Source organism: Danio rerio, chromosome 2 (genome assembly GCF_049306965.1).
Source record: "Danio rerio strain Tuebingen ecotype United States chromosome 2, GRCz12tu, whole genome shotgun sequence".
NCBI classification, from domain to species: Eukaryota; Metazoa; Chordata; class Actinopteri; order Cypriniformes; family Danionidae; genus Danio; species Danio rerio.
This window is the reverse complement of record NC_133177.1, coordinates 19167249-19189767: the sequence shown is the minus strand read 5'-3', so window position 1 is coordinate 19189767 and position 22519 is coordinate 19167249. Positions and strand designations below refer to the sequence as shown.

The following is a 22519-nucleotide window of genomic DNA, read 5'->3' as shown; positions in this document are numbered from 1 at the left end:
TGGCATAATGAACAAAAGCATGAAAGTGTCAAACCTGTGGAGGAGTTGGTGTGGAAGTCGTTCTTCCACCAGACATTATCTCCTCTGTGATATCACGTCCACCCTGGTTGGGGTCACGTATCCTTATCTGTTAAGCGGCATCAGGTAAGTGACAAAAAAAAAAAAGTACTAAATCGAAAAACACAGCAAAAGTCGTTTCCACCCACCTGTTTGCGTTCTCTGGGTTTGACTGGCCCTGTCGGCTGTGGAGCAGCTTGCTGTGGAAGTGGAGCCTGTTGCTGCTGAGCAGGGTTCATCATCACAGGTGTAGGAGGCACTGGCGTTTGGTACTGCTGTGTTGCAGGGTAGTAGGCAGCTGCTAGACCACAAATAAGGCAAAAAAAAGACAAGATCAGACACCAAGATAAGACTTTTTGCTGTAATGGGAGGGGGACCCACATGCAAAGTACCCCCCTACCCTGTAAAATCACTTCCAGACTCCCTGAGGAAAACAAAGAAAAATCAATATTTCATTAACATAGCTTCTTTCTATTCATAATAAAAGGCTAATTCACCCAAAAACTGTAATAATCATCCTCAGGTTGTTTTATACACTCAAAACTCTAATTCATCCTTAATGCCACTCCATTGAAGGGTCCAGAAAGGTAGTAAAAATTGCGTTAAAAAATGCAGGCTCACAAGAGCATTTCTTGTACTACTTCCTCGATACAAGACAGCACCACCACGCATTCGTGCTTTGTTCACACTGGAGCTGAGGTACAGGTAGGGATGCAACGATATAGATTTTGGTTGTACGATTAGTCTGAGAAATAATCATGGTTATCATGATTATTATGCATTCATTCATTTCAAAGTAAAAAAAAAAAACTTAACATAAAAACTCCTCATATTTGAAAGAGTTATTTATTGCTGCTCAGTAACTAAATACAGCACAAAATAATAATAATAAAAAAACAATAGTCCCTAAAACTATTTCCCTTTTGACTTAGAAATATGTGAAAACTAATTTTTGGCATAAAGTAATAAATTAAGTAATAAAGTAATAAATTAAGTAATAAATTTACACTGAAAATAAATGACAGAACAATGAATAAATGAATAAAAATAAGAATAAATAATAAAAATAGTCTAATGCAGGGGTGTCCTAACTCAGAGCTAGTTTAGTTACAGCAGTTTGTTCCATGAAACGTGATGTTGAGAAGCCTTTATGATTATTAACCATGTCAAATTAAAGCACGGCATCTCTACATACAGGAAGTGATGTATTGTGTAATAACACAATTTGTGGCACTGTTGTGCACAAAGTAGAAGTTGTAAACGTCAAAAAATAGTTTCTTTTTTCACCTCATTGCTTCAGAAAATTATTTGAACCCTCCACTGTTTGGGCAAATAGGCTCATTTTGTAATCCTCTACAGTTAAATAGGTGATTTTTACCATTTTTGCTTCCAGTCAGTCAATCTCTGGGTCTGGTAATTATTAATATTATTAATATGATGAAAAGTGGAGTGCTCCTTTAAAGCTGAGGTATCTGAAGTCACAAGAACTGCTTAGAGGATGCTTTCACTTCGTTTCAGGAACACTGAAGTGGCAGTGTCATAGGCTGTGTCAATGGAGAGGAAGAAATCTAGCAGATCTTCAAATGTATATGGAACAACATGAGGGCAAGTAAAGACAGATTTGACATTTTGGGTGAACTAACTCTTCAATAACCATCATAAAAAGATAACCCGAAAAGTTTGCACCCAAAGGATGAAGTAGCATTACGTCACAGGTTACATGCGTCTGGTGGTGTTAAAACATAACCAGCCAAAGCTGAGATACAGACAAGAGGTGCAACACAAACAGCCCTGAGCTTCCGACTCACCAGGATAGCGCTGGGAGGTGAGAGGAGCTCCGTGCAGTGAGAGACGTCCGTTCTCCCTGCTCGTACCTCTCCCCCCACCCCCCCGCCTCTCCCTCCCAGCCAGAGAGGGGTCTGAACTCAGCCAAAGGAGAAGGGAAGAGAGAATGAAAGAGTGAGAGAGAGTGAAAAAGAGAGAGACAAAGATTGAGAGTGAGTAGAGGAAACAACAAGCAGCACCGAATGGGGTTAGTGAGCCAAAATTCTAAGCAGACAAAGGGCAGAACTAAGCATTGGGTGGCGAGTAATAACAGTAATTTTATACAATGCTAATGACTAAGAAACTTTAATTCCCCCCAAAAAATAAATATCTCCATTTCTTGGTCGAACTAGGTGGATGTTCAAAGTACTTTCCTGAACATATACAGGTAAAATGTTATTCCAAAAATCAAATCAAACAAAAAGCAATAAGAATTGTCAGTTTTTTAAATCATTAATAGTACTGAACACCAGGGCTGCTCCATTTTGGTAAAAACCCTAATCACGATTTTTTTAGTCAATTGTAATCACGATTATTCAAAATTATTATCAGTTGAAGTCAAAATTATAAAAAATGTTGTCCTGAAAATATTTTTTAAATAAATATTTCTCAAATGATGTTTAACAGAGCAAGGAAAGTTAACAGTATTTCCTATAATATTTTTTCTTCTGGAGAAAGACTTTTGTTTTATTTTAGCTAGAATAAAAGCAGGTTTAAATATTTTAAAACCCATTTTAAGGTCAATATCATTAGCCCCCTTAAGCAATGTATTTTTTGATGTCTGCAGAAGAAACTACTGTTATACAATGACTTGCCCAATTACCCTAATTAAGCCTTTGAATTGCACTTTATTCTGAATGCTTGTATTTTGAAAAATATCTAGTAAAATATTATTTACTGTCATCATAGCAAAGATAAAATAAATCAGTAATTACAAATAAGATATCAAAACTATTATGTTTAGAAACAAGAAAAAAAAAACTTTTCCATTAAACAGAAATTGAGGAAACAGGTTGATAATATTCAGAAGGGCTAATAATGACTTCAACTGTATATTAAGTTATTTTCCACCTTGCATAGGGAAAGAGAAATAAATACAATAGAATAAAAACATGAAACAAACTGTGCTTTAAGCATCTTCACTGTAAGAAAAACCCTTTAGCTACAAAAGTCCTTCAGTCAAGAGCAGTGAGGGATTTTCTGCTTTTGTTTGATTAATAATAAAAACAGGCGGCAGCGGGAATATTTTGCGCGTTCACTTTAATGGTTTCTCTTTCACGCGTCTTTTGATTTTCAACTCGTTTGTTTATTACACAAATGAGGGTTAATATGAATAATCACCAAACACCGCGTTTTGACACCTATTTGACCATCAAAGCACCCACGTTAATGACTTTAGATTTGTGCGCTACGCTCGTCTCGGTGTACGAATGAGACCAGATGCTGACGGCATGCTTCTGACTGTGTGTGCACGCCGCACACACAAGCATGCGGTCTTTCACGCTTTTAAGAGCAACAAATGTGTACAACTGGAAAGGGGGCGGTATATGATGCAATAATCGTTTATCTTGATTAATGGTTTTTCATAATAGTTAGAGGCCAAAATCGAAATCGGATTTGATTAATTGCACAGCCCTACTGAACACATTTATCTGAACACAACCCATGTAGCTTACATGGCAACAGCAATAGACTGGTCATACCAGACGCCTCAAAGTATTGGTCCTATTTGAAGCATGTCAATTTAACAAGACATTGAGTTTATTGTGAGAAGTCACTTACATTGTGCTGTATAGGAACCAGTGATTATAATTGGTTTTAATGTCTTTAGTCGCATAAAGTCAATTGTGTTTGGTGTTCATTGCTTATTGTGAATCTACATATTAGTCATCCAAATAGGCTTGACTGAATGAAAACATCTTGGTTTGAAAGGGACTTGTGAGTGATGCTTTATATTTAGTTACACTATTGATAAATGTGTTGATTTCTGCAGAATTTTGTCAAAAGTATTTTGATTTTGTAACCAAACCTTTAAGCACAAAATTTTCATTCCTAATATAGAATAATAGTTAATATATGGGGAAAATACACATTAAAACTGGTCAATGAGTCAAAGTGTGGTTAAAAAAAACAAACAAAAAAAAAGTTATGAACTTCCACTGTATGGATAAAAACACCAGAATCTTATTGTCTTTAACATGTTTTATGTAGTTGAAGAAAGTCAAAGTTTTTAGATGACAGACAATTTTAGGTGGACTATCCAACTATCTAATTGAAATTAATGTAGTTTAACACATATAATTACATGGTATATAAATGCATTTCCTTATTTTGAATGCATGGTGTTTACATTAGTATATATAACAGGTCAGTTTTTGAGGTTTATGCAACAAATGTTTCAGAAAACCTCCAAAAGGCTAAACTAATGCACATGTTCTACAGACTGGAAAAAAGTGGCATTTGACCAAAAGGAGCAAGATAAGCAAGACAAAACACATGGCACAGTAAAAACAAAAGAGGGTTGGGTGGTCAAACAAGCAGGGGAGGCCCAGAGAAGAGCCTCTTACCATATGTACCGTATTCAGCTGGACTGCTTCCACCATAAAAGCCTGCAGTTCCACTGGACACAGGGAACTGTTGGGTTGGGGGCATGTAGGGGGAGCGGAACTGCGATAGAAAACAAATCGGTATTAGACGCATGAACCGCTTTATAAAAACAGCACAGAGACGGATTGGGAGTTACCTGTCCATGTAAATATATGGGATGGCCCTGAGAGTTAGCGGCGAACTGCAACTGTTGCTGGGGAATCATCATAACCTGTGAGGTAGGTTGGTAGACATGAGTAGGTGCAACAGGCCGGGTGGTGTTGCTGGTTGGGACCCGAGGGGCACTGCCTTGCATGTTGGGTCGGTTGGTGTAGTATGGCTTTTGAGAAGAGAAAAGAAAAAGGCAAAGTCAGAAAACAAGCTGTACATGGGCAAACGGTTTCTGTTACTTCAAACATTACTGACTTTTACACTACATTTGAAGTTGTTTTATACACTACATACAAACAGGGCCGAATGTAGTTATGCTTGTACATTGAAATGTAGCATCTGGGATGCTTTAAACCTAGCAATTAAACCTCTCTTAAGAAAATGCAAATTTAGATTTTAAACAGCTTTTAAAACACAAGCAGCCTCTGGCAATTAGGGCTAAAAATCTTCAGAATTTGATAGAGACATTTTGGAAACGGTTTATAAAGCTCAGTTCCTCTTTGTCTGTGTCTGCGTTCTCACACTAGATTTATAAGTAGGCAAATACCCGGCCAAATGTAGTTATTTTTAAGCATTTAAATGCAGCATCTTAAATGCTAAAAGCCTAGCAACCATGGACCTTTTCTTAACACAGAATGGGGTGTATATGCACAGACACTTCTAATTTCAGTCAGCCAGCCCCAGGGTTTCAGGTTAATTGTCATTCTATACAAAAATCAGCATGGTAAAGATCTGATTTCTTCAAGAATCAGTGATCTTCATTGCCTGGCCGATATACGATATAAAGTGGGTATCGGACCAAACCAGAAGCACTGCATTAAATTCTATATTTTTCTGCGCCATGTCTTTAAATTATGGAAACTAATTTTACCCTAGCGTTGCCTACTGCTAATGGCAGTGCCTGCATTTAAACTGTTTATCGTCTCTTTTACGCTTTAACAACCAAATGGATACTTAAGTCTATTTAAATTATAATATTTGAATTACATTACAACATCAATGCTGTAAAAGAAACCTATTGAAATTGAAAATATTGTTACATAAAACTTCCATTGGCTGAAAAACACTAGCTGTGCATAGTAAATTCAATTGCTGACATGAACTAATGTTATATTGCTCAATTTACTTAAATTAGTAGTAGAGGTTTAACTAAGCTTCCAGAATGCTTTTTTTGTTCTTGGATTTCATTTACACTTGATGAATAAAAAATAAGGCCAAAGTGACTGCCAACTATTGACCAGACATGCAAAAAAATAAAAAATAAAAAATGTGAATTGATGTAAACAAGAATCAACTATGCATTTAAGAAGAATTTTGCCAGATTTAGTACATTAGACATGCAACCAAACACTTAACATTTGCAATGCATCAGTATAAGTTGCTCTGCTTTGAACATTTTATGTAGCCGTTCATATACAACAAATACTCTGCAGAGTGCAATTACACGGGCTGTGGACAAAGGGATAGGAGTAAGGGCCAGTTACCTGCAGTGACCTGAATCCACCCTTCAGCCACACAAAATAGCAGAAGAAATAGAGTGTAGAGAAGGCGTGAGAGAGAGAAAACAGACAAGCAGCAGCAGTAAACATTAGCCATTAGCAGTAAAAACAAGCTTTCCACATGCACAGTTATAAGAGTCTCAGAAATAGTGCAAAAGAGGTCAATAGCACAGAGAACAAGATGTCAATGGGGAAAGGTTGAGATTTCAAACAGCTAATAAAACACATGCAGTCTCCAACAATTTGGGCTGAGATTGAAAAATCTTCAGAATTTGAGACATTTTGCTAACTAGTTTACAAACGCAGTTCCTCTAACAGCTCTAAAGTCTGCGTTCCTAAGCAGAAGCAAGATGGCATTAACAGTGCTAAAGATTTTTTGAAACCACATTTACATTCTGCACATTTACACAACTGGTTAGTGAAAATTATTTAAACTAAAATCTGATTTATAAGAACAATGTATCAAAACGTCTTGTATGTGTATACAAATGAGACTCAGATTGCATATACTGGGAACAAAACTTCAAATAGACTCACACCAAGTGCCATAATCATAATTGAACCACTGCACTGTAACTTCTAATGATTAAAAGTAGTTCAGTTATTTTCTTTATATGAGCTAGTTTAACAAACTATAATAAAAAAAAACTCACAGGGGACTAAGGTGAGTGGTTTTGTGGCAGGTTTATAGTTTAGTTACATGTAATAAGCAAATTAATGTAATAGAACTTATAAATTTGCTTTATCTTTGAGGCAGGTTTGGGTGCTTCCTACAAATTATTGAAAAACCACCTCAATTGGAAACAAAAAACCTATATTATACCCAACCCCATTGACAATGGACACAAATACACAAAGGTTGACAAGAGGAGCATCTAGATGCAAGAAAACACAAAGCCAATCAAACAAACTTTGTTTTAGTACAGAAACAGAATTGTAATCTCAAGCAGGCATCAGTTTATGAAAATTGGAAGTACCTGTTGGTGTAAAGCGCGAGGCCCTGGCGCAAACTGCGAGGAAAGTAGAGTCAAAAAGGTCAAAGTTGAGATGCAAAAAGATGACAGAGTCAGCCAAACATGCATCATTTTTCCTCAAACACAAGCAGGAATTAGAAGAGCCAGCTAGGCCACAAAAAAGCACCAAGCACTGTGTCTGCATGTGTTGAAGAGTATCAGGGTATTTAAAGAGTGTACCTGTCTGGGTTGTGGTGCAGTGTTCATTTGTGGAGATGGCCCAGGAAAGACAACCGAGGAAGGCTGGCCTGGGGGATAGGCAGCCTGTAGAGCAAATAGAAGCACGGGCAATGTTAATAGCAATGCAAATCATCCTGATCACAACTATAAGCTTCACCATTATGGGTTTTACCTGTGTCAGTCCTGGAGATTGGGCAGGGTGGGGAACAGCAGGGGGTCCTGTTATAGGCTGAGGTGGTTTATTCATTTCCTGTGGTTCTGCATGAGGAGGCCTCACACTTATCTGCCAAACTAGCAAGTAAACAAAACACAATGAATAATGGGAATTAGGAATAACACAATACGATCACATTTTTTAAAAAGAAAATTAGACTGCTGTTGGCCACTTACAAAAAAAAACATTGCATGTCCATGTACGTAAAATAAATACAGACAATGAATAGTGCAATAAATACAAATTTTACCTATAAATTAGTATACTTGATCTCAGGGGTTGTTGAACCTTAGGTACTTGTGTAGTGTTCTTCAGCAATTTACACCTGGACAAAAACAACAGGTGATTAGTCTATTGTTAGATTATTGTTATAGATTAGTCTATACAAGTTTTACACAGAGCATACGGAACACAAACCGTATTTTACACTTCAATAATTTTGACTAGTGCCTGGTCATAAAACTTTTTTAAAACTTATAACTGTCTAAACAAAAAAAATTAAGATAATAATAATGGTAAGTTATCTAGGGCTGGACTGTTTGATGGTATTGCGTAGTCAACATCTGAAGTGGGTCCAAAAAAAAAAAAAATCAAAATTGGCCTGCGACAATGAGTGTTGTTCAAATGCTTTAGGACAACTGATGAAAAGGTGTTGCACAAATGTTGACTACTGGATATAATTACTGCAGATTAAATTGTCAACCATATTTAATCTTTTTATTCTATGTTTAGCCCAACATATAAATAAACGTACGAGGCTAACTTAAGTGCAGTATTCATGAGACTGAGGGAAGCGCTGACTGAAGCCTGATTTATACTTCTGCGTCAGGTGACCGGCGTAACCCACGGCGCATGCAACGCGCGTGGCTGTGCATTTACACTTCTGCGCGCCGTCTCTGTCGGTCTGCATTAACACTTCCGAAACGCTAGTTGGCAGTGAGGAGTAAATGTTCCTCTGTGTCGATTTTTTTCGCGGCTTTTTTGCTTTTCCTGAACACTTCCGGGATGTACAAGTGGCTCAAACTCGCTCATTTTGAGGTAGGAACCGGCGGACGTGCAACAACTTTGAGGTAAACACAAAACAAAACTTTCCATCCGGAGCTCCTTCACGGTACTCCACACTTGTAAACAATCGCTCGCGCCATTCACGCGGCTCTCGGTCCTGTCTCGTCAGGGCTACCAAGCCGACCAATCACAGAGCTTACGCTACGCGTCGTTGCGACGTGTAGTTACATTTTTTGAGAGGTGCACGTCAGTGACGGCGACGGCGAAGGGCTATGCGTCAGCGCCGTAGCATACGCCGGCGTTTGACGCAGAAGTATAAATCAGCCTTGAAGCATCAGTTGAGCAATCTGAGGTGAACCACTAAGAGAGATTAAGATTAATTGTTTTAGACTTCTAACTTGAAACAGAGAATATGAGTTCAGAAAAACTTGATGTACAATATTCCAAACTAACTGCCAGCGAACAGCCTCCCCCAGGCCCTAATGCTTATCCGGTAGCATGGCTAATTCCCATGCAGGCACAGTAAAGATTAGGAAAAAAAATAAGTGAAATACACAAACATGTTATGCCATATAATTGTTTTGTTTGATATATTGGTAAGAACATGAGTGTCTATCGGTCTATTGTCTGGCGCAGTGCGCCTGGCTTACACACTCCAAACAATATACAAAGCAATACGCAAATATCTTTAAATATAAAAAAAATATAATATATTAAGGATACATATAATAAGGATATATATATATATATAGGATATAAATATAAATGATTAAAATATTACAAAACAAATTAATTTCTAGCCTACATAAATTTAAAAACCACTGCCTTACTTTCTTCATCTCGGGAGGCTTTTTCAGTTTATTCAATTTGCTTTTGTTTAATGTTATTATTATTATTATTAGCATTATTATTTATTAAATCCATATGTATATTTGTTTTATTAAAAACAAGCTCAGATTTGTCCACCTGTCAGGTTTTAGATTATATGGGGCATAGCAGGTGTATTTGGAAATAACTCAGTATTTTGACCACACTTTGTTAATATTGTTCATTTATTTGTTTGCTGGAAATTAGAACTGACTTAAAAAATAGTTTTGAAACAAAAATTTGCGCTTAAACTAAATTAATCATTTATAGGCTAATTGATGTCTGTGCGGTAAGGTTTCCCTATCCACGAGAGCAAAAGCAAAAGTGAACCTACTTTACGTCATGTTAATAGCAATGCACTTATGGCGCGACGCAGCTGGCTCTTAAAGTTAATGGGAGATGAGACTCTTAATTGGTTTATTCTCAAAACACACCTATAACTCATTAAGAAAATAAACTCAACCCTTTTAGACCATGCGCCGCGGCGCAAAGCAGATTTTCCGTCCTTAAATTAGAAAAAATACTAACTAAATTCTAACACGCCCTGAAAGCGCTTGCACCCTGCGTTTTGCGCTCTGCGCATGGACCGTCAAAATAGAGCCCCTAAACTGTTACCTACAAAAATACAAAGCAGGTTATGTTTCCCAGCTATCTTTTTCTTTTTTTTCCCCGCTTGATTTGATGATTCAAGCCTTCATCATATTAGACGTACTAATATCAATCATATTTTCATCAGTTTCAAGCTACGAATATCTGAAATGACATATCAACAGAACAAAACAGAGATATGATCCCAATCTGAGCACTTGCGATCACTATACTTCATCCACAGCTGTTATTAAATAACAATAATAAAAAATGTATTCTTCCACTTAACAGCAAATTAGAATAGAAACAGTATAAAGAGCACACAAACATATGTACAGACAGTAATAGGTGTACATTGTTACGGGTAAATGATGCTAATATTCGGCACAAAACCATCAATTTCCACTTTCTGGCAGTTCTTTCTATGAATGAATGATGCAGAAGCACTGTCCATGCTTGTTTCCTCGTCGGTTAATAACACTATATTTCATTGCACAACAATAATTTAAGTAGTAATTTTTTAACAGTAATTTAGTAGATTTGACTACTGATGTTTTAAACTGTCCAGTTTTATTCAAGACTGAAAAACTGGAAAGCAGACCAATAAGAGAAACATTTAAAGGAGAATTTAGGGGAAAATTTTACTGAAATCATAGAATCCTATGTGTACCTAATTATACACTGGTAGCCTGAATGAATGTTCTCTGTGAGCAAGTAAAGAACGGGTGGGGGTCTACTAGTGTAAATTCAGATAAGACCACACCACACCCACATGATCTCAAAAACAGAGGCAGACTGGGCATTTAATACAATTTCAATGCTCAACTTAAAAAAGGAGGGGGGGGGGGGGGGTGAAGGAGAACAGCTGGGGAGCTCAGGCCAGGGGTTATAGAGATGTAGGCTCTTTATTCTGGGAGTGTCTGTCTGCCCCCTGTGACCCTCGCTTAATAGAGCAGGACTTACCATCCAGCTCTGTGTTTTTTGATCCCGACAGATGGCAACCAATAAACACCCTTAGAGGTTCTCAAAAAGACCTGACTTTCTGAGAGAGGGCAGACGGGGGAGGACAAGTGATGCTGGGGAACTGAAGCACGTGGGGAATGTACTTCCTATAGAGAGGACGTAAGAGCCTCTGACAGGCCACCAATGATCAACTGCATTTGTTAAATACCTACTAAAAACAAACGGAAATCAGTCAGAGGCAAAGAGCCGATGGTGACATGGATAAAGCCAAAAAGGGATGCAGAGCAGCTAGAGATGAACCAGCTAAAGATGGGATGTTTATGGCATATGGGGGGAGGGTACACCACACGCATGTTCAATATAGCCCAGCCATTGGTAACATCCAGATGAAGTGTTTTGTGGGGGGAGGGTTTGCCAGGCTCATAGAGTTATGATCAATGTAATTGGGAAAACTGGCAAGATGCCAGTCACAAACTTTAACAAATGTATAAACAATTGTTTAAAATAATTGGTATAAACCTGAGTTGATATAAAAAAACACATAGTTGTACCGGCTATCAAATGGAGTACATTTTGAAAGAATGAAGAAAACATTACTTTACTCACAAAAGCAAAAATCTAGCTTCAATCACAAGCATATGTTTAACAAACAATGACTAGTGATGTGCGCTATGACTAATTTGGTTCATTTAAATGGAACCTGACATGCAAGTCTTAATCTTTAAGCCAACAATAAACAATCCAAAAACAATAGAAACATCTGTTCAGAAATATAATTAAAAGAGCCTTAAAAATTCAAATTTAACTTGCGCAGATGTTTTTGTTCGGTGAAATTAACATGCCAACGTGGCCCGGTAAAGACATAACCCGAGGTGATTTCTACACTTTAAATGCACTCAGTCAGCAGGATATCCACTGGCATGCAAAAAAGCAAGCCGATTTCTGACAGCACCTGGATAGGCGTAACAAGAGTAAAGAGCAGGTCCCATTCAACCTGGATGACACACATTAATGCAGAGTGTGAACCAAGCGGCAACCTCCTGCTCTCTATCGAGAAGCCAATAGGAAAGTAACTGAAACTGCAATTTAACAAAATTCCGCTAGTCATGGCTCCATATGGAGCATATTTATATGAGCCCACTGTTAAAATGGCCAACTGTGAGGAGGTGAATTTTCTTTATAACTCATGAGTTTCCTTTATATTAGGTTATTTTAAGTTTGCATAACTAAGGGCGTGATCACTTGAGTGACAGCTAGGTCTCGCTGTTTGCCATCAAGTCACCTAAGCTTATTCCGGCTGATAAGCCGCTGAACGCTGGCATATTCATCACATTTTTGTGTTGTTTTATGGGGCTTTACAAAGTCAATTGCCTTTTGAAATTATTTCTTACAAATATCAGATGACATGGCATGCTATGTATTAATTAAGTAATTGTGCTTGCAAACCATTCAAGAGGCCTCCGTTTCCCAGGTAAGTGTGATTACATACTTCACTATCTCTTTAAATGTATTTGTTTTATTTAAGATCATTTATAATGTTATGGAGCTTCTTGTTAATTACGTATGTTAATTACGTACTTATGTTAATTATGTACTTATGTTAAGAGCTTCTTTTGAGTTCTTCATAAACCTATGGGTGACATCATGGAAACTACGTCCATATCTTTTACATTCTATGGTCTGAACCGGTGAGGGCACCGCAACACTGCCATCCAGGGCTTGTGCCACTAATAATCCTGCAGAATAGACGGCTCTTTCCAGCAGAGATAACCTCATCATCATTTATGGACCCTCCACAGTCATCTCTTAAGAAAGCTTCGAGACTTAATATTTCTGTTTCCGTCTAATTCAGAATATATGCAACTGACATGACAGGGTATCTGCACATTTTTTAACAGGAAATTTAAGACATTTTAAGACCTTTTTAAGTCCTCTAAAATGAAAATTTAAGACTTTACCTAATCAAAAAAAAAAAAAAAACAGGAAAATGTTCAGTGTGTCAACACAGAATGATGTGGTGAAGTATGGTGGCAAATCAATGCCAATATAAATAGAGCGCAGCGGTGATGTTTGCGCGCGAGGAGAAGTGAACCGTGAACAGATTACTTGATTGACTTGGTTTACTTGTTATCTCTAACACTATTGGCTACTCTGCCTTTCCGGAAGTTAGCCGGGATTGGACGCAGGTTAAAAGATCACGCCGTTAAATATATATATACAATTTGCAAGTCATAATCATAAGAAACTTTCTGAGAACTTTATGAGGATTCAATCTCGAGAAACAGTCAAATAATAAAAATTAATCTTCAAAAATAATGACTTGCATTCTTGTAACATGACTTTCTGAACCCATTTGATTTGTCCGTGCAGCACTTGTCTGGTTTGTTGTATTTTACTTCATTATTAACCACAACAGCAGTGCTCATTATTACACTTGGGCATGATCTTTCTAGGAAATATTGTCTTCAGAAGAGTTTATTTGCGTTTTAGATCTTTCCATACAATGCATAGTATATGTGCAGTGCAGCTTTGTATATTATTATAATTGTTAACATTGTTTGTAATATAGGTCAGTGTAAAATATATATATCTATATATATTATATATATATATATATTTCTATCTTATTTTTAGTTAATGATTGAATAACCTGCATATAAAGACTTCAATCAAAAATGATTAGCCCAATTAAACATAAAAAATACAGTGACAGACATTCAGATGGGTGTTTATCGCCACCTATTGAGCAACAATTTAATTTCTACAATATTAGTTTGGCTTTACTCACTATCCATTACATCATTCCACTTCAGAGGCATACAAATACCACTTTCTATACGACAGGCCCACATCTTAAAGGTCACATATGCAGTTGAAGTCAAAATTAGTAGCCCACTTTTTTCTTGTTTTATTTCGGCAAGAATAAAAGCTGTTTTAATTTTTTAAAACCCATTTTAAGGTCCATATTATTACTCTCTTTAAGCTATTTATTTTTAATTATTTATTTACTATATATTTACTATAAACCTTTGTACTTTATGCACTGCATGCATGTATAGCCTATTTTGTATACTATTGTCCATCCAATTTATTCTGACTTGTTCTTCATAGAAAATGAGTCAAGGACAATGAGTCTTAGAAAAAAAAAAGAAAAAAAACACGTTTGGTTTGAGTTCAGTTTAAATGTAGGTGCTAAACTTCATCAAATGGTTCAAAACACACATTTAAAGTCTGAATTATTCGTCCTGAATTATTAGCCCATGTATATTTTCCCCAATTTCCGTTTAATGGAGAGATCTTTTGACACATGGTATAACTCTCTCTTTCTCTCCCAAGTAATAAAGTTTGTTACAAGAATATATCTCATTATTTTGATATGTTATTATATGACTTGGTCATGATGGTAAGAATAGGCATTATTATGAGATTAATTATTACAAAAAATATCTCATTATTGAAAGTAAGTCGTCACCTATTATTACTAAGAAAGTAAGTCTATTAGTTTCACACTGTGACATTATGATAAGATATCCTGTATATTTTTATTTAACGGGGAAACTAGCTTACCTGCGTCCAATCCCGGCTAACTTCTGGAAAGGTAGAGTAGCCAATAGCGTTAGAGATAACAAGTAAACCAAGTCCCGCCCTAGGACTCACAAAAATCCAAAATGTTTCGCGCGAGCAGAGAGAAGAACCAGCGAGCGAGCGGAGAGAACTGGTCGCGCGCGCGCTGTAGGCATGACCACATCGTGCGCACAGATGATGATGTGCACGCGCGGGACTTGTTTTCTCGCGCTAAATCAGTTGAGCGCGCTCGAAGATCCCCTGTGCGCTCACAAGCTGTAGTTTTCTCGCTTGTAGACCTGTAATCTGCTCACGGTTCACTTCTCCTCGCGCGCAAACATCACAGCTGCGCTCGATTTATATTGCCATTGATTTGCCGCCATAAGACGAGTCGGACATGATATTTAAGATCCCACATGAAATTTAAGACCTCCTTATGGAAAATTACAGAATTTAAGACATTTTCAGACCTTAAAAATCGAAAATTTTATTTAAGACATTAAGACTTTTTAAGGACCCGCGGGGACCCTGCATGAAGATGCATTCAAGATCAGAGGTAAAAAGTAGTTTTACATTCAGATACTGTGGATTATGGATTACTTTAAGCATTTTAATTTATCTGTTAAATTTAACCTCAATTTGATAGGGATTTGAATAATATCTTGTGTTGTCTACTTGTAGTCAACTTGTCCGGCACATCCCTAAACATTTTTTTTCACCTGGTTGTACCTAATGGGTATTGTTAAATATCAAACAAAAAAAAGTACTGTCCATTAAAAATGCTAATTATTCTAGCTTCAAAATTCCATTAGTTTTGGAAAAGTGCTGACTTCAGAACAAACACACACATCCTTAAAACCACAGCTTCATACTCCATTCCAGGTGACAGACAGAAGCAACAGCAACATTTTCTATCAGCTGATGCTTAAGCAGGTAGCTCTTATATCTGCTCATAGAAGCATCCTCTGCTTAACAACTTTCAGATGTTTTGGTTTCACTGTCCATGTAAGTTGTCTGTAAAAAGCAAAGTGATGAGCCAATCACAATCATATCTGTTGTGTGTAATCAGTGGCCAATCAATGACAATTAAGAATAGAGATGCGCCAATTGCAATTTTCATTAATTACTGTATCATCCCAGCCCTAGTCATCAGTGTAAACACACAATCTTAAGCATGTACAAGCTAATAAGTCTAACATTATCAAGCTGGTGAGAAGAAAAATGGCAGTGGTACAATGTCATTCGTCATCTTACTCTGGATTGAATGGATCATAGCTAAAAAATAAGTGATTGTTTTTGAAAGCTTCAATTTCCAGAAGTCACACTACAATACAAAAATTGCATTTTCAAATTTGTAAACTTTGCACAGCATAAATTCATAAGTATTTTAAAGCAAGGCCTAGGCGGTGATAGCTTAGTAGGCAGTGCTCCGACATCAAGCGCTTCTGAGCTGCATCCATTTCAAGTTTGAGTCCCAGCTTGAGGACCTTTCCTAATCTTATCTGCACCTTTCTTTACCTTCACTTCCTGCCTAAATAATAAACTGTTTTAAAAAGGCAAAAATCCCAAAAATACACTTTAAGTAAAACAAGAAATAAAAGCATTTTTTATTAAAATGCTGTGAGAGTGGGTAAAGACTTAAACTTAGAGAAGTATTTACATTTCTCAGTGTTTCCTCTAGGATTTTTTTCAGCTGTGGTGGCAGACTGTTGGGCCTTTTACACAGATCCACCAAACTACCTGTGGCGTTATTTCAATGACAAATGTCGTGAGTGCAGTATTACAAGTCGAGATCACATATGTATTGCGAGTCTCTTTGCTTGCATGCTGATTTTCTCTCTTTTTGTACAAAACTTCTTGCACGCCCTTGTGCGCTCTCAAATAAACGTTGCTGAAGTGCGATTTAGAGTGTGTATGTAGTGAGTATTTCTCCAACAAGTATTAGGTTTGCTAGATATATTTATGAATGTCTCCAACAGACCTACAGCGGCATTAATGCTCCCTGAAGTAAAGTGAAACGACTATAAACTTCAGCAAGATAAAGTCATCTATAAATCTGAAAGAATTATAAAGCATTATCTATTATCTATAAAGTATAATTATGCAAACTGCAGATATGTTAACTGAAAGCAACGCCATGTTTGCTAGCCTCACGCATCACGCACCTGTCAGTCAGCATGTCACCTTAAGGGGTAAACAAATCATGCACAGCACTACTATGGCCTCGTTTACACTGGTGCGTTTTAGTTATATAACGGTGTTTTAGAATGACAACGATCCGCGTAAACACTAGCTTTTCACCCAGCGTTTCTGAACAGCTCTCCGTCCACACCAAAACGACTGAAACGCACATCACGTGACCACACACACACACACACACACACACACACACACACACACACACACACACACACACACACACACACACACACACACACACACACACACACACACACACACAGGCATGCGCTGCAGTTTATCTACCCAGATAAGAGCTGTGCTCATCGGAGTGTTCATCAAGGGTCTCCCGCTGGATCTCATCTCACTATATTTGCTAAACGTGATATTTAACTTATCTTGTTGTCTTTATCTAACAACATATTCCCCGACTCTGGTCTTTTAAATCTATTACTTGTTCTCGGGTAATGTGTTTTGGCTGAGCGCAAAGATAAGTTAATAATTAATGTAACCATGTACATTCTGTAAATTGATTGATTGCTTGCCTTTATTTCCTATAATGTATAAATTTATTGTACATTATACTTTTATAATGGCCATTATTGATTATGAAAACTGATATTCAGCAAAAGAGGGGGTATGTTTCGTAATTTCAATGAAAATCAAAGGAGGCAGTAATGTTAGGCTCCGTTTTGTTATGAATACAGTGAAAATGACGCTCTTATATGCAGCACAATCCCACGACATTTCTGCTGTCTGTTAAGTTGTTAATATCAAAATGATAATCCACTTGTTAAGTGGTGACGTGTTGGTGACATATGTAATGCTGTTTCCGGGTCCAAGCCGCCACTCATTTGAGTTGAGTAATCATTAGTTTATGATCACTTTTTATCCACATCACACATTAAAGTTAATTTTATAAAAAGTCAGTGTACACAACAATCTCTGGGCTTGCTGCATCACAAATACCAAAATTTAACAATTTATAAAAAAAATTTATTACTTTCTGGTCATTGGATATTAGGCATGGACATATATATTGCGACCATGATTTTCGAAAGTATTAAATCGCTTTGTAAACGTTTTATTATTACCATTTCACAAGTCTCCCCATTCAGCTGAATAGAGTGCTTGGACCCGGAAGCTGCTTCGCGTGATGTCACACTTAACAAGCGGATAGCAGTTCCTTCATGTTTTTATTTTATTGTTAAGAAAGTGAAACAACATGTTCTCAACATGTTGTCAAGGGTCTGTTTTCTATATCAAACTTGCGTAGTCTGAACTTACAGGGGGATGATGCAAAACTGAACGGTGTGTGTAGGCTACTTAATATTAAGGAAAAGCCTCAATCAGAGAGGCGAATGTCTGCAGCCCCGCCTCTGTTTTCAGATGTTTCTGTTTTCCCCCATCAACACTGAGACAAAGCAGCAGCATTTTAGGATGAAAACGGCCTCTTAAGCTTTTCCAAAACGCTCCGTTTTCGGCACTCAAAAACTTTGGCGTAGTGTGGATGGCATATCCATAGCAAAACTTATGTTTTCAAACTAAAACGCATTAGTGTAAACTGGGCCTATGATTACAGAAAAGTTTGAGCTGTTATAATTCACTCACCTTTTAACACGTTTTGATGAGGTTATATGCCGCTATCAAAAACCAACAACAACTACATGTTTTGAATGAGAAGTAACGTAGTAGTGGCGGGGTGAATTTTGGTGTGGCGCCTTGCCATGGAAGGATGAAAGTAGAGGAAGCCATGTTTCTATAATACATCTGCATGAATGCAAAATGAAAATAAACAACTGTTTCTGCTACTCTAATAAGCGCAAAACTACACTATTTAAATTTGTGTTAGAATCAAGGCTGCAAAGTATGTCCTGCCTTTTACATTTTATTCAGTCAATTGACTTACAATTTCAGAAGACAGCAGTTTAAAGCACATTACACCCTATCCTGTAACAAAAAAGTCAATAGGCGAAAAGTAGGCTGTGCTTTGTGGATTTCTGAATGCTTTGACCACATGAGCATTTACACTACAAAAGCGACACTACAAATCTGTAATCAAATGCATCTGACAACCTCTGGAGGTGGTCAAAGGTAGACAATACCAAACCATTCAAAGCCCATTTACACCAGCATTTTGTGTTATCCACAAAACGTGCAAGCTTAAAAATAGCCAAAAGCTTTGTTTAAAATGGGTTGTCAGTTATTCATGTTCACAGAATAAAGATTTTCTTAAGCATTACTCTAACGATGATGCATTGCACGCTCATTCACTTCCATCCCCCACACCATTAAAGTAAATGTTAACTGAGGTCGTCATTCCACAGATTTGGGTGTGCATTAAACTTCTTATCTGTGGTTATCAACCTTTTAACTATTCAGTACAGTAGACTGATTTATATGAGGACCAAATACAATATTACAAGAGACCAGATACTCAATTTAACGCAGAAAGCGAAACTCCAACATAAAAACGTAGTAAAATAATGTTAATAACATAAAACAGAAAATGTTTAATCAGGTTATCCACATAAACACTAAAGTGCATGCAGTTAAAAAGAAAAAAAAATTATGGGGTAATTTCCAAAATGTTAAGTTTCCTGCAAGCTCTGTTCCCGAAAGTGCGATGAAGCAGCGCGCTTCTCCTACAGACGTGTCACACCGCAGCCATGATGCTCTGCCGGCGCGGCTAACAGCGCTAGCCTCCTCCATATGGCACTGACACGTTAACATACTCTCAGCGGTCTCCACCAAAACAAGCTTTTCGTTTTAGAACAAAAAAGTTAACCACATCAACAACACGCTATACACATAAACCCACGTCGGAAACTATGTGTAGATTTAGCAAAAACAAACTGGGCCCTCAATAAACGTGTGGGGAAGTGTGCAGTCGCCCGCACTAGCTTATTAGCTTCCCTCTCCAAATCAATGACACACTGGAATCTGACTGGCATGTCGTTTATTTTGACTGTATCGTTATATATACACAACTTAATGTAAAGTTTGGCTTTTTGATGAGGAAAAAACGTTAAATTACGCACCGGACAAACTTATTCCACCGTCCTCGTGCTGGCATTCCCACAATTCATCACGAGATGATAAGACGTTTAACGGAAACAAATGCGTTTAAATACAACAGAACAACCGACTCATCAACAGTTCATATGTCATTTTAACACAAACCTTACGGGGTCAAATAGTCTCGTGTATTTATATTCCCGATATGTCAGCAGATTGACACCCCGAAACACGAGCAATACGAAAGCGTGAAACTGGAATAGCGAAAAACCGAGGAAATAACACCCAACATGGAGAAAATACTACACAGATATTAGTGGCAACTTAAGGGAGAGCGTTTAACGGAAAAAATAGTTTGATAGGCGAACACAACTCAGCATTAAACCCGTCGCCAGTGTCAATCTAGGCCCGCTTGGCCCCTGCGATTATCGGTTTAAACGCGGCTATCAAAGTTAGCATAGGCAGTAGGATTACTCACCGGCTCCGCAGACAAACGGGGAAACTTGAGGGCGAGACGTCGTCAACGTGTTTCTGGAAAGTTTCTTTTTGCTATTCTTCGTTGTTAACGGAGGGCGTCTTGGTTTCCTCGGGAATATCTGGGTAAACAGAGGGAGAAGTGTTGGCTAGCGGCTGACACTTTAGGTTTAAATCCCATGTAGCGTGCAAAGGCGAGAAAAAGTGACAGTATGGGGGAAAAAGAGAATAAATACAGTTTTCAGATGTTACTGCCGACAGAGCTGATGGCCCCAGGACGAGCCTCTTGACTGGAGGTCCATGTTTAAGGCGCGGATGGTGACGGATTGCCGGTAAGTTGATCACACTTGTCTTAATAAACGCGATTAGAGCAGAGCCATGGTGCTTCAGCGCTTCTCCCCTTGAGCCCGCAGAACCGGACGGAGTGCTCAGTGAGATGCGTGGGTACTTCCGGGTTAATCAACCTGAGCGCTGCGGGGTCATTCGCCAAGGGTAGAAATCATACGGCGCGATAATAAAAGTCTCTATCGAATAATCTAAATGTATTTATTATAGCCTCGCATACGGAAAATAAATACATATTCCAGGCCTGCAGCCAGCCTATCGAAATAGGATTTTAAACACTTTTTTTCTGGATCAGCTTTTCGCATGGTCACACTTTTTGATGTTCCAAAACATTGATGTAACAAAAAAAGAGATTTGGAATAAAGAAATAATACAATAATATATACAAAAATATATGCTTATTTTAAAAATACAAATTTAATAAAGGTGGTGCCGTAGGTAGTGCTGTCGCCTCACAGCGAGAGGGTCGCTTGTTCAAGCCTCAGCTGGGTCAGTTGGCATTTCTGTGTGGAGTTTGCATGTTCTGGATAAGTTGGCGGTTCATTCCATGGTGGCACACCCGGATTAATAAAGGGACTAAGCTGACAAGAAAATGAATGAAATTTATAACATCAAATATCATTGGAAAAAATAAGAATCTGTTTTTAAAAAAAAAGTGTAGCCCATTATCATTTATGAGACAAATAACAAACTGGCCAGCACATTCAACTTTCTCATTCAGAATTTGATACACTGATTCTGGCATCAAAATTGCCAAATTCGGTATCCCAAATTCTGTACCGACAGCCAACAGGATTCGGCTTGGGCTCAAACACTTTTTCGATGTGTTATTTTCACAATTCATTATGGCTTAGCAGTCAAAATGGGATAAATGAGCTTTGGTATGGGACAAATTCTGGACCTTTGTCAGTGAGGGGTGGGTCTTCCGATCCACTTAAACCTCCCCTATGGGCCTGTATTCACGTATAAAATGTAAGGTTGTAAATATCGGAACACCTCAGGATTGTGTGTTTAGTTTTCCTTTATTTTTCAATAAATAAGTTGTTCCAAACATTTTGAGATTCTTTAGTTTTTTGAGATTCTTTAATGACATACTAAAATTTGACAGGCCTGTCATTTCTTTTGACTGTATCGTTATATTTACATAAATTATTAAGTTTGGCTTTATGATGAGAAAAAAAATTGTCAAATCAGGCACCGGACAAATTAATTGCCAGTGATAAAAAGAATGCTGAAAAATCATACTCAAGTAAAAGTACCATTACTTGCCCAAAAATATAGTGCAAGTAGAGTAAAGTTATCTGTTGTAAATATTACTCAAAGTATAAGTAAAAAGTAACCTTTATAAAAGTACTCAAGAGTAGTGAGTATTATGCTGGAAAAAATTGATGCGTTGAAATGTAATTTGTGCGTGTGTGTGTGTGTGTATGTGTGTGTGTGTAAACGTAACATTCTGTAGTGCATTCAGTTATTGTTTCAAGCCATTTCGGTCATCATAAATAAACATCCGTCATCTTCTTATCAGTGACATTCAGACCAAACAGTCTCTGGGCCATTGCATGTAAAGTATCTTTTTGGACACTTTTAATGCTTCCAAACAGTTTGCTGCATTTCTTAAGGCAGTTTAATGTAAGGCGATTTACTTTCTATGTGCAATTTGATTGGACAGGAATCACAGGACTGATTTTAATCCATATTGAGAGGAAATAATAAAGTAGGCTAGTGACTGTAGGTGTAAGGAAAGTAGTGGAGTAAAAGTACAGATACCGCAAAAATGTACTCAAGGGAAAAAACTACTCAATTACAGTAATTTGAGAATTTGTAATTTGTTACTTTACACCACTGCTTCTTGCTAACTCGTTCTGCCATTCCCACAATTCACATGAGATGATGAGATGTTTAATGGTAACAAATGGGTTTGAATACAAGAGAACAACCAACCCATCAACAGTCCATATGTCATTTTAACCCAA

General features: G+C 37.5%; 1 protein-coding gene across 24 annotated transcripts in view; it reads right to left on the bottom strand.

Annotated features, from left to right (window-relative positions):
• The window catches only part of eif4g1a (eukaryotic translation initiation factor 4 gamma, 1a), a 40608-nt gene extending 19977 nt beyond the window's left edge, over positions 1-20631 (bottom strand). Inside the window, exons 1-12 of one of the 24 annotated variants that reach the window (XM_009298328.5) lie at positions 20438-20631; positions 20206-20323; positions 7795-7869; positions 7503-7621; positions 7331-7414; positions 7115-7147; positions 6123-6143; positions 4625-4807; positions 4449-4548; positions 1866-1976; positions 207-358; positions 35-127 (exon numbers count right to left, since the gene is read on the bottom strand). In XM_009298328.5, the coding sequence (XP_009296603.1) occupies positions 35-127; positions 207-358; positions 1866-1976; positions 4449-4548; positions 4625-4807; positions 6123-6143; positions 7115-7147; positions 7331-7414; positions 7503-7577 (852 nt within the window). In that variant the 5' untranslated portion in view covers positions 7578-7621; positions 7795-7869; positions 20206-20323; positions 20438-20631. 24 annotated transcript variants of the gene reach the window in all.
• Positions 20632-22519: the final 1888 nt, after the last annotated feature.